At 44.5% G+C, this 14,768-nt stretch overlaps 1 protein-coding gene across 1 annotated transcript in view; it reads right to left on the bottom strand.

Moving 5' to 3' along the window:
• THSD4 (thrombospondin type 1 domain containing 4) overlaps positions 1-14,768 on the bottom strand; it is a gene marked incomplete at both ends in the record, with an annotated part of 183,222 nt that overhangs the window by 16,167 nt on the left and 152,287 nt on the right. The window contains 3 exons of the mRNA XM_079701134.1: positions 3,127-3,402; positions 8,011-8,107; positions 10,511-10,686. Of these exons, the coding sequence (XP_079557260.1) occupies positions 3,127-3,402; positions 8,011-8,107; positions 10,511-10,686 (549 nt within the window). The remainder of the gene's footprint in view (positions 1-3,126; positions 3,403-8,010; positions 8,108-10,510; positions 10,687-14,768) is intronic.

Below are 14,768 nucleotides of genomic sequence, written 5' to 3'. Positions count from 1 at the left end.
GGGTGGGAGGGAGATGCAAGAGGAGGAGATATGGGGATGTATGTATATGTATAGCTGAGTCACTTTGTTATACAGCAGAAACTAACACACCATTGTAAAGCAATTATACTACAATAAAGATGTTAAAAAAAAAAGCAGTACTGGCTATAAAATTAATAGGAACCAAAAACTTTTGTGGAATTAAATTTTGTCCAGTAACATATCTGCTTCCATTAAGAAGAGATTTTTAATGAAATTCAACAAACATTAAGGACATTGTGCTGAGTTACAAAGATGAATAAGATTCAGTTCACAGCTTGCAGGATACTCATTGGGACGCAGCTATTAAGGGATTAAGTAAACATTTTATTATTTAGCCCATCCCTTTCCCATCAGACCATGTGCGTTTAACTTTTCTACTTACACGTTTGTGGATTGGAAGGCAAAAGTAATTACCCCGACTGCTTGGCACTAATGAGGGGGAAATTGAGTATCTTTAGCTGAAAGGATACAAGTTACCTTAGGAATGCTCTGTGCCTTGGAAAGATGGGTCCTGTTTGGGGCTGTGTGCACTTTGGCCACTGCCTGCCTTCCCCCTGGTCCAGTTCCAGCGTTTAGCCCAGGAAATAAACTCAGAGGTACTCTTTCTGTCTCCGATGGTGAGAAAACACTAGATCTATAGTTCTTGACTCCAATGACCGAAAAGGTTTCTTTCTCTGGGTCAGTTTATATTTCTGCAGAAAGGGAGGCTATCACTCAAAATGGTACCTGGCCACCTCTTCATTGTCCAAGCATGCCACACAATTAGCCCTCTAAGTGCTGGCCAGCAAGAATGGGGTGGGGAGGTCAGGTGCTGGCTGGGCTTCAGGGAGCAGGAACAATCTGGGATCAGTTTGGTTGGGCTGTACGTTCAACGTGTTGATCTAAACAGAAGCATGTTATGTTGGAGGGGGGACTGTAGCACAGGTAATCAGTGGACATTAAATGAGGTAAGTTGGTGAATTCAGGGGACCATGTAGAGGTCAGTGAGGCATTGTGGAGAGATGGACAAAATAAGAAGAAAGACAAAATTAAATAACTCTAGTCTTGGAACGTCAGGGATCAACTGGGCCAAGCCAGGAGTTTGACCAGATAAACAGAGGTCTGGGCAGTGACTGGACAGAGTATGGGCCTCTCTTGTACACCAGTGACGGGGCTCCCCCCTGTGATCATGCTGTCATGATGCTGGAATTTTTAATCTGAGAGGCACAGAAATGTGTGGTCTGGTGAGTGTTGCCAGGAGGGACTGGAGGAGAGTTTGGGAGAGGGTTTGTGTGGGGAAAATGATGAGATCACGAGGCAAGTGGACTTGGCATGTGCAGAAAAGAGATGGACAGCCGTGGCAGGCTCAGAATTTCTTGGTCACATCACACTTGCCACTACCACTGACAGCCATGAGATGAGCTAAATGTTTTGTGCATCCACACTGCCTCCCTGCCCTGATGTCTCTGAGGCCATCGCTGGCTGGGAGCAAACCTTAGAGGGACAAAGGGGTCCTTCCATCATGCCTGGTACAGAACAGATACAGACCATTGAATGACCACCTGGACGAGTCCAGTGAACACAAGGCTGGGTGAGCAGCACGCAGGGTGTGTGGCAAATGGCACATGCTCTTGTCCTTGTCCCACTGTGTCCACAACGCAATGCCTTATGGTCTCCAGACAGGCCTACATCTCATCCTACTGGAAAGGCTGGGCCAGGCTGTCTTTAAAAACATGAAATGGAGGAGACTCTTCTACACATGCCACCCTTGATATCAAACCACATGACAACAATCTTTATCCTTTCTCCTAGTTTTCACCTAGTTCTGAGTGTATCTGTTTCTGTTAGCAGGCATCACACCACTACCTAAATGGCAGACTATTTCAGCACTATCAAAATACCTTTTGATCCTGGGCTCCTATGTCAAGTACATTTCATTTCACACTGCTTACCTCTGTGGCGTCATGGACAGATCCTCACTAAACTGATTTTGGCCTTAATGCATAATTATCTCTAGCTTTCTGCCTCTTTTTTTTTTTTTTTGGCGGAACGCGGGCCTCTCACTGCTGTGGCCTCTCCCGTTGCGGAGCACAGGCTCCAGACGTGCAGCCTGAGCGGCCATGGCTCACGGGCCCAGCCGCTCCGTGGCATGTGGGATCTTCCCGGACCGGGGCACGAACCCATGTCCCCTGCATCGGCAGGCGGACTCGCAACCACTGCGCCACCAGGGAAGCCCTGAGAATGACTTTTGAATGGCATTTGTGTAAGTGTTCCACAACCTTGACTTGTACATCAGCTTGTAAATCTTGAACTAGGTGAGTGTATTCTCTGATTATTAATGAACACACTGTGCAGGAAAGGGTTAACTCAGCAGGCCTGGGTTGCTCAGACCCTGCATATTCCAAAGAGAGACCTGTATTCAGGACTGGCCCTTGACCAGGGCTGGAGATAACCTCAGAGCCCTTGGAATATTCTGCTGATAAGAGTTTTTCTATGCCAGAGACCTTGGGTTGCGCTCTGTCAGTTTGACAAGCTAGTTTATGCCCACAATGTGATTTCTGTGAATGCCTGTCTTTGCCTGCCTGAGGCCTTAGGCCATGTTGTATTAGTTTGACCTCTGGGGTGCTAAAGGCTGAGTAGCTAATGTGGGAGCTACATGCCTATGTGGTTGAACCTCAATAAATCCTCTGGACACCAAAGCTGGAGTGAGCTTCTCTGGTTGGCTCATATACAATATTGTATTGGCTCATATACAATATTGTTGAGAGAACCAAGTGCATCCCTGTGCCACTCTACTGGGAGGGGACACCTGGAGGCTGGCACCTGGTGTCTCCTGGACTTTGTCACATGTGCTTTTCCCTTTGCTGATGCCAATCTGTAGCCTTTCACTGTTATAAATTGTAACCATGAGCACAGCAGGTTTTCTGAGTTTTCTAAGTCCTTCCGGCGGATCACCGAGCCTGAGGGTGGTCTTGGGGACCCCCCGACACAGCCTCACACTAACGAGCAATCACACAGTCAGGCTCAAGGAGGGGAAGCTTTGCCACGTGCCTGGGGCCTACCTGCATGTTCCCCACTCCTGCTCGGGGATCTGCAGAGACCCTCCTAGCCCACACATGAGCTCACCTTTCCCGCAGGTTGTCGAGCACTCCGTCGTCCCCAGCTGTTTCCAGTTGTGATCCCGGCTCCGCCGTGGGGTCTGTGGTGCTGGTGGTACCACATTGTCCGGCCGGTGGGGAGAGAATCTATCAGGATGCCTGACCGGGAAGGTCTGTGCTGATTCCGGGGTGAATATTTCAGGTGCCCCGCCGTGCACGTCTGCCTTCTCTCCGTCCCCCTCTTTCCCTTCTCCCTCCTGCTGGCTCCCCCCTTCTGCTACCAGCTGGCCGTTGAAGGGCTCCCCTAGGAGAGGCAAGTGCACACACCACAGAAGATGGGTTTGGACGGTGAGTTGTGAAGAGGCAATGGCTCCAACATTAGAAAATAGGTAGCATGAGATCATTTCTAATTCATAGCACATAAATTTAAAATAGGCAGATGTTAATTTCCCTAATATTAAAAACATTATTAAAAATGAATGAGAAAAAGATGAACATCACAGTAGGGGAAGTGGGCAAGGGACAGGGAGAGGCAATTTCTTTTCACATGAGAAGAAATACACACAGTCAAAAGTCACACAACGACGCTCAACTTCCTTCCTAATTAAAGAACTACATGAGAAAGCAACTAACAACAGCAATTCTATTTACCTAACAATAAAGATGAGAAACTCTGGAAACCCTTAAATCCCTAAACCCCTCGCTGAAGGTGCAGGAAAACACACTTTTGCACACTGGGTGAGCCTGCAAATACACGCAAAGTTTTGGAGGGCGACTTGGCAATATCTCTCTAAATTTTAAATGCACACACCTTTTGACCTAGGGATTCAGTTTCCAGGACAATAGTCATACAAATATTCTCATTCTTTTATATAAAGCGGTATGTATAAGTATGGTTACTAATTTGAAACAGTAAAATGAACTTAAATGTCTACCAGTGGTAGTGGTTCAAATAAATTATACTACAACCAAGAATGAAATATTATGCCATTTTTTAAAAGAATGAAGCAAATACATGTTGTGACATGGAGATATGACCCATAGGTTGTTTAGTGAAAGAAAAAAGCATAGCAGAATTCAGTTTGTATACACATACACAGATGTGGCCGGACACTTTTTGAGAGACTAATTTTTTTTTTTTTTTTTTTTGGCCACATTGTGCAGCATGTGGGATCTTAGTTCCCTGACTGGGGATCAAACCCATGCTCCCTGCATTAGAAGAGCAGAGTTTTAACCACTGGACCACCAGGGAAGTCCTTGAGAGATTAATTTGTGTTTTGTTCTTTATCTCTGTTCCTCCTCCTATCCTAGTCCAAGTGGCCAAGTTCTTAGATTTTCTTGTCTGAGATTTTTGCAGGAGTGAAAGTGAAAGGTGCAGGAAGTTAACAGCTCTTCCTTCCCACAGGGAAAGCCTCAGGTCCCAGAGGGGCCAGCCCAGGGAAAGGAGGAGGGAAAAGTGGAGAGAGCGCTTTCTCAGAGAGAGAGAGACAGAGAGAGAGAGATCTCCAAAGTGAGGAGAGGCACGTGTTTGAGGTCTTGGGTTTCCTGAGCACCACAGACCTGCCAGGCAGGTATCTTTCCTCTATCTGGGGTGTGTGTGGGAGCCCCCAGATTGACTGAGATTGAGTATTCTACCAGTTTCAGAGAAGTTTCAAACTGAGGTTAGATTTATGTTGGCTTATGGAAAAGACTGGCACACTTAGATTGTAGACAAATATTCAAACTGGCCGCATACATGTTTGTGTATGCACGGAAAGGTCTGGGTAGGGTCCCACCAAACTGTAAAGAGAGATTCCCTCTGGGAAGATGGGAGAGGGCTGAGGTTGGGAATACTGCATTTTTTAAAAAAATAGACATATATATAATACAAAATACGTATATTAATTAGAGCAGTTTAGGTTCGCAGCAAAATCAAGTGGCAAGTCTAGAAAGTTCCCGTATCTCTCCTGCCCCACACATGCACAGCCTCCACCATCAACATCCCACACCAGAGTGGTGCGTTTGTTACAACTGATGAGCCTACACTGACACATCCTTATCATCCAAAGTCCATATTTTACATTAGGGTTCACTCTTGGTGTTGTACATTCTGTGGGTTTTGACAAATGTATGACATCTATCGACCATTGTAGTATCACACAGAATAGTTTCACTGCCCTAAAATCCTCTGTGCTCTGCCTGTTCATCCCTCCCTCCCCTCTAATCCCTGGTAACCACTGATCTGTTTAATGTCTCCATAGTTTTGTCTTCTCCAGAATACCATACATACATACTTGGAATCATACAATATGGAGACTTTTCAGATTTGGCTTCTTTCACTTAGTAATATGCAGTTAAGATTCCTATGTGTCCTTTCATGGCTTGATAGCTCATTTCTTTTTAACACTGGATAATATTCCATTGCCTGGATATACCACAGTTCCTTTATCCAAATTTACCTACTGAAAGACATCTTGGATGCTTCCAAGTTTTGGCAGTTATGGAGCAGTTGCATTTTACTTTACATATTTCCATTTTGATTGAATAGTGTTCAAGCATTCATTAGTTTAATATAAAATAAGGAGGCAAATTCTAAGGTTACTATAAAATGCAGTTAAAACTTAGAGCTTTCTCTACCCTTTCAGCAGCACTTTCTTATTTAGTTGGCTACTTATAATACTTCATGGTTTAAAATATTATATGCAAATTAAACTAATAGAATCAAGACCAGCATACTGATATAAATGAAACTGTCCAAGATGTTATCAGATAAAACATTTAAAAATCTTTTATGTACCTTATATATACTGGGCACTGTGCTAGGATGGACACCTAATTTATTCAATACCTTCCCCCTCCCAAATAAAACCTTTGAGTGTATGTTTTTCCCTCTCTATTTTGTAGACTGGGAATGTGTTCAGAGAAGTTACTGACTTGCCTGAGGATGCACAGCAAGAAAGTGGCAAAATTGAATTTAAGCTCTGGCCTCCTGACTCCACTGATATGGTGGATGAAGCCTGGTCCAGATTGCCTCTCCTCACCAACTTTTTACTGCTGACCCCTTCTGGCCTGCCCTGTCCCAGGTAGCTGATCCCAGAACCACAGGCTACCCATTAGCTGAGACCCATTAGGCTTGTTATCACTCATCACCATCCTATATGATTTCAAATAGTCTGTCCAATTGTCCTTATAAATCAGCATCAGTAATCTCAATATTTCCCCAACTGAACTTGGTTTCTCAGACTGTATATTGCTCCTGGAAGTGGCTTAAAAATTCTTTCAGGGCTTCCCTGGTGGCGCAGTGGTTGAGAGTCCGCCTGCCGATGCAGGGGACGTGGGTTCGTGCCCCGGTCCATGAGGATTCCACATGCTGTGGAGGGGCTGGGCCCATGAGCCATGGCCGCTGGGCCTGCACGTCCGGAGCCTGTGCTCCGCAACGGGAGAGGCCACAACAGTGAGAGGCCCACGTACCACAAAAAAAAAAAATCTTTTAGGCTGAGTGTGCTGACTTGGAGTTTGGACAACACATGCACCCCACGTGCCAGGTGGCTCCTCCCCAACCTGTAACAATCAGATAACCTGGTTATCCAATCGGCAGCCCAGAGAAGGATGTACAGCCAGGTCTCACATCTGTCCCCTCACTTTCTAGGACAGGTGTTGGACCAGGTCACCTGTAGGCAGTGTAATAAGCACAGGGGCTAGTGACCCAGGCTGACCTGAGGTCATTGTGGGACCTGGGCAAGTAACTCAATCTCTCTAAGCTTCCATCTCCTTACTCTTAAAATGGGGCTAATAACAGTACCTCCCTCTGAGCATAGTTGTGAGAATTTGATGAGTTAGCCTATGTGAAGGGCTCAGCAGTGTCTGGCACATAGTGAGGACTCTGCGTGTGAGTGATTATAGCGATTATTATTAATATTTCTGCAGACCCTTCTGTCTGAAAGATGAAAAAGACAGTCTCCATTTGGGTGGTGGGCTCCATCACCATTTGGTAAAGAAATATCAGCCAGGGGCTGTACTATACCCAGAAGAGGCAAACAAAGCTGCTGGCTCTGTCAGCAGAGTCCACAGGCAAGAAGTGGATTGTTAGGTGTGAATTCATTATTCTTTTCTTATAGGTGAAAGCTGTGTTAGCAGAAGCAGAAGGGGACCAAGAGAAAAGGCATGTGGTAGACAGAATAATGGCCCTCTGAAGATGTCTGTGTCCTAATATCTGGAACCTGGGATGTGTTATTTTATACTGCAAAAGGGATTTTGCAGATGTGATTAAGTTATCCTGGATTTTGAGACGGAGAGATTACCCTGAATTATCTGGCTGAGCTCAATGTAATCGGAAGGGTCCTTATAAGAAAGAGGCAAGAGTCAGAGAAGGAGAGATGACAGTCAGAGGCAGAGAGAGATTTGAAGGTGCTATTCAGCTGACTTTGAAGACGGAGGAAGGGGCCATGAACCAAGAAATGCAGGTGGCCTCTGCTGAAAAAGGCAAGGAAACTGATTCTTTCCCAGAGCCTGCACAGGGAGCACAGCCTGCCAACACCTTGATTCCTGCCCAGCAAAACCCATTTTGGACTTCTGACCTCCGGAACTATAAGACAGTACATTTGTGTTGCTTTATGCTCCTGAGTTTAAGGTCATTTGTTATAGCAGTGATAGGAAACTAATATAAAAGACATTTCAAAATGTTGAGCTGGAAAGACAGACTGAGAATGTTCACTTCATTTTTGAATCAAGTGAATGAAACAGTCTTGTCAGTGAAGGCTCAGACAAATGGTGAAGCATCCTCTGATATCAATGGCCATTGACTCTGAAATATGTGTCCATGGGTTTTCTCTGTGTTGACCAAGAGACAGAGGGCAGATACACAAGAAGAATAGAGAAAGGGCGTTAAAAGGAAATGATCCGGAGTGACCAGCAGGAAAACCAGAAATTTTACCTGGTCTCCTGTGAGGCAGCACCTGTGGGCTGATGGCATTGTTCCCCATGATTACGTACTCGTAGTGGACTCCTGGGTTAGGCTGCTGGTGTATCATCTGACAACACAAAGGTCAATGTCACTGCACTGGCACACATGCATACCCCCTTCCTGCTGGCTTTGGGCTCAATGGTGTAAGTGGCACTAACTATAAATGAGTGGACTGATTTACATCTAATAATATTAGCGGACTGGTGACACACTAAATGAAAGCTATTTCCAGATGGCTTTTTGCTATCTGCTTTTGAAGAATGAAGAACGTAGTCTTCGAGAGAATAAGAAGAAAACTAGGTTGAAAGTCAAGATTTTATAAATTTTAAACAGGAAGATGGGAGCAATGGTAGGGAACCTTTCTGTCGGCTCCCAACCATCTTCTACCATTGCTTAGGTTTTGCTCATGGCCCTCAAAATATCCAAAATAGACATTTAAGTTTGAACACTAGGTGGCGAGATAGAGTCATGTAAGGAAGGGCCAGACCTCTGGCAGCGTCGCCCCGAGATCCCCTAGGTTCCTCCCAAGTCCTCTCTACCTGGCCCGGGACGCGGGCTCAGGAAGGGTCTGACCCAACCCTCTCCCTCATTGACTCTCTGGGTCCCATCCCCTCTCATCCATGGAAAGTTCCAGAACCACAGAGAGATGAAGTGAGGAAAACAGGTATAAGGGCAATAAGTTTCCTTGGGTCCTATTCTCTCAGGGACCCATGACAAAAGCTGCATAGGGCTGTGGAAGTCAGCAATTAAACATTGTCTGGGACAAGAACACAAAACAAACCAGCATGGCTCAGCAGAATAAATCCCTCCCTATTGGCTTTGGAGCACAAAATCCTTTGTGCTCATGGCTTTCCTGGAGGGAAGCAGGGTGGTGGGCTAAATGGAGCCTCGGAATGCAAATCTGCAGTGAAAATACGAGCCAGGCAAGGAGACAGGTTACGCTGTGATATTTCTATCTCTACTGCTTTACGAAGGAGTTCTCCTGTTTACCCGCTGGGTCACCTAGAGCAAGTCCCTCAATCTCATGGTTTTCGATCTCTTCATCTGGAGAAGCAGGAGGTGAGAATCCAGTTGATCTCTGAGGTCCTGTTAGCTACAGGCATTCTCTGAGTCACTCCTGCATGGGTGGGTCCTGTTTGGTCCCTGAGGGTGTCTATTCCATCCAGTTACACCATCAGCCTTTACCCCTTCCTTACATGTGATATGTGGCCTCCTGTCTAGAAATCACCCAACAGAAGGCTGACATGAGAACCCCTGGGCCCCCTACATCCAGGAACCATGGTGGGGAGCAGAGAGCCCCCGAGGGACACGGTGGTGTGACCTCAGGTCCCTGCTGTCTACTCCTAATCCCCTCACTTCTCTTTTCACACAAGCCAACAGTCATTCTGGGGCCGGAAAGCCTTTCCCCCGCTACTGTGCCTCTTCTGTGTGAACATTCTGCCAGTGCAAACCTTGTCCCATTTATGAAATTATTACTGGCCACCACATCCCAGACCACCCACAGTGGGCCTTTAACAACCTGAGTTTTTACCCCTGATGCCATTCGAAACTTACCCGGAGTCCAACACCAGCTGGACAGTCTATAAAAAAATATTCAGAATGAGCTATAACAAGACTTCCTTTGTAGTTTCTAGTCCATGAGCCACTAGGCTCAAAGGGAATGAACATGTAACTGTATAGATGGACAAGTAATATTTATAAAATTTGAACTTGGCAAATATCAAGTAGACCAATATGGCTTTGGAGATGGTGAGAGAATATATATCTATGGGTGAGCACATTCTTTTTTATCAAAACGTGATTTTGAGCTTTTATTTCCGGTCACCTTTTATTTCCTGATCTTTTTAAGAAGATTGGATTCTAGTGGTTTCTTTTAAAAAATAAGGACCATTTTTAACTCTGGGGCAACTTAATACTTTAGTTTCTTGTCAAAGAAATCAAAGTTCTGTCTTCTGCAAAGCAGGGAACGACTAGTAAATCTCTATATTGTTCCTCCAAGCTTTATTGTGTCGTCTGGAGTACTCTGGAGTTCTTGTTTCTTCACTTGCTTTAATAGAATTTGAAGAGGGCTGGGAACTCTGAGTGGTCTTGTCTTGCTTTAGGCATTTGCTTTCTTTTGCCATAAAAAGAAAACACGCCAAATTAGCACAGGAGGAAAGTGCCTGGAGGAGAGCCAATGCTCATGAAATAAAGGATATGTTTTGCCTCTGATTTGGTTCAACAAGTAAAATTGGTTTTACTGGCTCAATAAACGCTGAGGGTAATAAGCATCTGGGAGAGTTTAAGGTTTCTGTGAGCTAGGTACATTTGGAGGTGAGGGGCAAAGATGAATGCCAAGCATGTAAGGGCACCCCAAAAGGTGCCGCTCAAATGGTCTTATTGAGCAAGGGCAATATTTGTTGTTTATTTGTTCTAAGTGTGGTCCTGAGAAGCAAGAAGATACAAACTCCAGGCAGGAGTTCAAACTCACATAGACATCCAAGATCTCATTAGTGGGACCTTCGGCCAAAAAGGACTCTCCAGCAGTGCTCGAAATCTCATTTGGTCGCTTGTATGTGAACATGGTCCCTCCTCCTTCATATTTTCCAGGCCGGTCAATTGCCCAGTTCCCGTTGATGATGGAGCGGCCAGAACGACTTCGCAAGGCTGTTGAGAAAAATGAGAGTCCTCAGGTAAGCCTAGGTGTGCACAAGAAACTGACTGCTCCCTACTTGCTGGCTTATTCATTCATCAGGTTTGTCATTATGATCCACTATGTGCAGGGCACTGGCCTAGGCCCCGGAACAGGATGAGGCATCTAGATCACAGCCCTTTGGGCTTCATCACTTCTTCAACCCACTTCAATCCCTTCTACCACTTGGACTTAGTCTAGAAAGGAAGGGTGGGAGTGGTTAGGAGAGAAGAATGTGGAAAATGAGAGAAAGGAGAAAGTTAGAGGTGGAAGATAAGGGGGCGGGGAAGGGAAACTGTGTTCTATCCCATTATCTAGGTGAGAGGTTGCACACTGGCAGCTCATGAGCTGCTTTTGGCCCACAAATGGAATTAGTTTAGCCATTGTAGTGTTCTTTTTTTGTAAATAATTGAAACCAAATTTAAGAATTGGGAGATTTCACATAAAAATTTTAGAGTTCTAGCTTCTCTTGTAAAACAAGACATGTTAACCTTGGCTCCACATTCTCTCATGGCAGCAGTCATGGAGCTGAGGAGGACTGCCTCTGTTAGATGGGGCCTGCGTGCTCTGGCTTGCCCTACTCTCCACCGCTCCCTAATGCTCCCCAACACTGAGGCTAAGTCTCAGTTTATTACCCATTTATTTATGAATATAGATTATTTATTCCATTTATGATCATGCTGAATTAATATTTTCCTTATAGAATAGAAAATTTCTTACAATTCTTCCTACTGGTATGTCTACTAAAAGTGGCAAAGCTAAAGACAGGCTAAAAGGGTCACAGGACTTTCTCCTACTTGGTCGTCTTCATTCATTTGTATTACCTGACTTCTGTGGACTTTTGAGGATGTAGCTATGTCCCTACTCCCACATACACTGTCAGAATTCATCTTCACAACATTGTTAAGTGGATGTGCATCCTCATCTTTCAGAACATGGTTCAAGTCTGAGAAGGAAGTTGTTCAAGTTCATGAACAAGTGACAGAACTGCTATTTGGAGTCCCATAACAGCGGACTCAGGAGGGAGGTAAGAACAGAGAAGAGGGGCAAGGAACAAGGTGTTAGGGTTACTGAGAGAAGAAAGGACAGCATCTGAGAGCAGACTTGACTCCCTTAGACATTTGGTACCTTGAAACCCACAAGCGAATGGCAAATTGTATTTAAAGGAGATCCCATTTTAAGTGGCATGGTCAACTGTGGGCCTGTGACAGTCACTGGCTCTGTGTACTTTCAATTTACATAGTTACTAAACTTAATTTTTTTACAATGTATTATGAAAAAAATTTACACATAAACGAAAGTAGTGAGAACGGTATAATAAACCTCCATGTACCCATCCTATCACCCAGCTTCAATAAATGATCAACTCCTGGCTTAGCTTTTTTCACTTTGTAAATCCCAGACACTATTTATCCTTACATTTTTCAGTGGGTGTCTCTAAAATATAAGGACTCTTTGTTTCTTAAAGCCAGTTTCAGCAGCGTTTTCTACAATGGGCCTTCCCAGGCCTGCAGAGTCAGAAGCTGCTCTGAGAGGTGGAAGAGTCCCCAAGGTTGAGGTGGCCTCCCCTGCAGACTCTATCCCTGTCTGGCTTGTTGCCATGGCTCCTGGGAGACCACAGCTGTGGAACATCAAATACCAAATTAGAAAATCACTTCAGCTTACTGAGTGGCAAGGAAGGGTCAAGAGTAGAGACTGAGGATGAATAGGTTTGGGGCTGTTTTCTCTCAAAACCACACTTCTTGAGAGTGGTCCATACGGTGTCTATGTGTTTTCACTTCCCATTCATTTCTCAGTCATCTCCAGTCTGACTCCTGCCCCCATTATTTCACTGAAACAATTCAAATGAACGTCACCAGGACCTCCATGTTGCCCATTCCAATGGGCATTTTCCAGCCTTCCTCTTATTAGATGTCTCAGCAGCATTTAGCACTCCTGGCTGCTCCATTCTATTTGAAACTTTCTTTCACTGGTTTCTGGGACCCCTCACTCAGCTGGTTTTCCTCCTGCTCTCGGGCTGCTCACCTGTTCTTTCTTTGTTGTCTCATCTTTCTCTACTCGGCCATTAAATGTTAGTGTTCCTTAAGGCTTCAGAGTAGAGCTGATTTGGGTGCTGTACTCCTTTCATGGGTGATTGCATCTTTGCCCATGGCTTTAATTACTATATTCCAGTGACTTCCATATTTATGTCTCCAATCCAGACTTCTCCTCTGGTCCCAGGCTTATGGGATTTTAGTTCCCTGACCAGGGATTGAACCCAGGCCCTCAGCAGTGAGAGTGCGGAGTCCTAACCACTGTACCACGAGGGAATTCCCTGGTCCCAGACTTTTAAATCTAATTAGCTATTTGACAGCTTCACTCAGATGTGTTGTGTAAGCCTGAATTCATCCTTGACCTCTTCCAGTATTTCTTTTTTTAATTGAAGTATAGTTTATTTACAATATTATATTAATTTCAGGTTTACGGCATAATGATTCAGTATTTTTACATATTATACTCTCTTTCCTCTCCCCTTTGGTAACCTCTAGTTTGTTTTCTATGTCTCTGAGTCCATTTCTGTTTTGCATATACATTCATTTATATTATTTTTTTAGACTCCACATATAACTGATATCATATAGTGTTTTTCACTGTCTGACGTATTACACTAAGCATAATATTCTCTAACTCCATTCATGTTGCTGCAAATGGAAGAATTTCATTCTTTTTATGGCTGAGTAATATTATGTATATATATATATGTAATGGAATATATATATATATATCACATCTTCTTTATCCATTCATGTGTTGACGGGCACTTGGTTTGCTTCCATATCTTGGCTATTGTTAATAGTGCTGTTATGTCCATACATCTTTTTGAATTAGTGTTTTAGTTTTTTTTTATGTATACCCAGGAGTAGAACTGCTGGATCATATGGTGGTTCTTATTTCAGTAAATGGTACCACCATCCATCTAATTAGGAACCTAGGAATCATCCTGGACACTTCCTCCCTTCCTTATCCCTTATATCCAATCCATCATCAAATTTTGACCTTCTCCATATTTCTTTTTTTTTTTTTTGCGGTATGCGGGCCTCTCACTGTTGTGGCCCCTCCCGTTAAGGAGCACAGGCTCCGGACGCGCAGGCTCAGCGGCCATGGCTCACGGGCCCAGCTGCTCCGCAGTATGTGGGATCTTCCTGGACCGGGGCATGAACCCGTGTCCCCTGCATCGGCAGGCCGACTCTCAACCACTGCGCCACCAGGGAAGCCCTTCTCCATATTTCTTGAACTCATCTACTTCTCTTCATGTCCACTGCCATAATCCAGGGCCAAGGTACCATCAGATTTCATATGGACTAACTCAAAAACCTTCTGACTGGTCTTCCTGTTTACCTTCTTTTCAGCCAGAGTGATCTTTTCAGAATGCAGATTTGATAACCAACTGTGGCTCAAAATCCTTCAATACTTTCTATTTCTCTAGGAGAAGAACCCCTCAATCATCAATGGGGTCAGGGCCCAGGTAATGTAGTCCAGCCTCATCTTGTGTCACTGTTATTCTTCTCTCTGTGCTCTGATCCCTGGCCTTCTTTTAGCTCATCTGATATATCACATTCCCTCCAAAATGCTGTTCCTTCTTCCAGAAATGCTTTCCCTAACCACAAATCCTATTTGTTCTTTAGATGTCAGCTCCTTCAGGTAATTTTCTCCTACCCTCAGTCCAGGTCTCTCTCTTCTCACATGCTCTAAGAGATGCAAGAGCCTTTCCTTCAAGGCACTTAACTCAGTCTGTACATACACCCATTCAGAGCATGACTTGGTTAATGTTTGTGTCCCAGTACTGTAAGCTCCCAAAGGGCAAAGACAGTGGTGTTTCCTCACCAACAGTGGTGAGCCCAGCATACTGCTCACCATGTAGTAGGAACTTAATACTTACTGAATGCAAAAATATCTAGTAGAAAAAGGCAACAGCTCAAAAGAAAGACAGGCAAAGAATGATAAATAGGCAATGCACAGAAAACCAAATACAAATTCCATAAGCAAATGAAAAGATGCTCTACCTTACTTATAATTT

The sequence above is a fragment of the Hyperoodon ampullatus genome (genome assembly GCF_949752795.1).
Source record: "Hyperoodon ampullatus genome assembly, chromosome: 3".
Classification (NCBI taxonomy): Eukaryota; Metazoa; Chordata; class Mammalia; order Artiodactyla; family Ziphiidae; genus Hyperoodon; species Hyperoodon ampullatus.
Note: the sequence above shows the minus strand (reverse complement) of the source record. Positions and strands in the feature narration are given on the sequence as shown.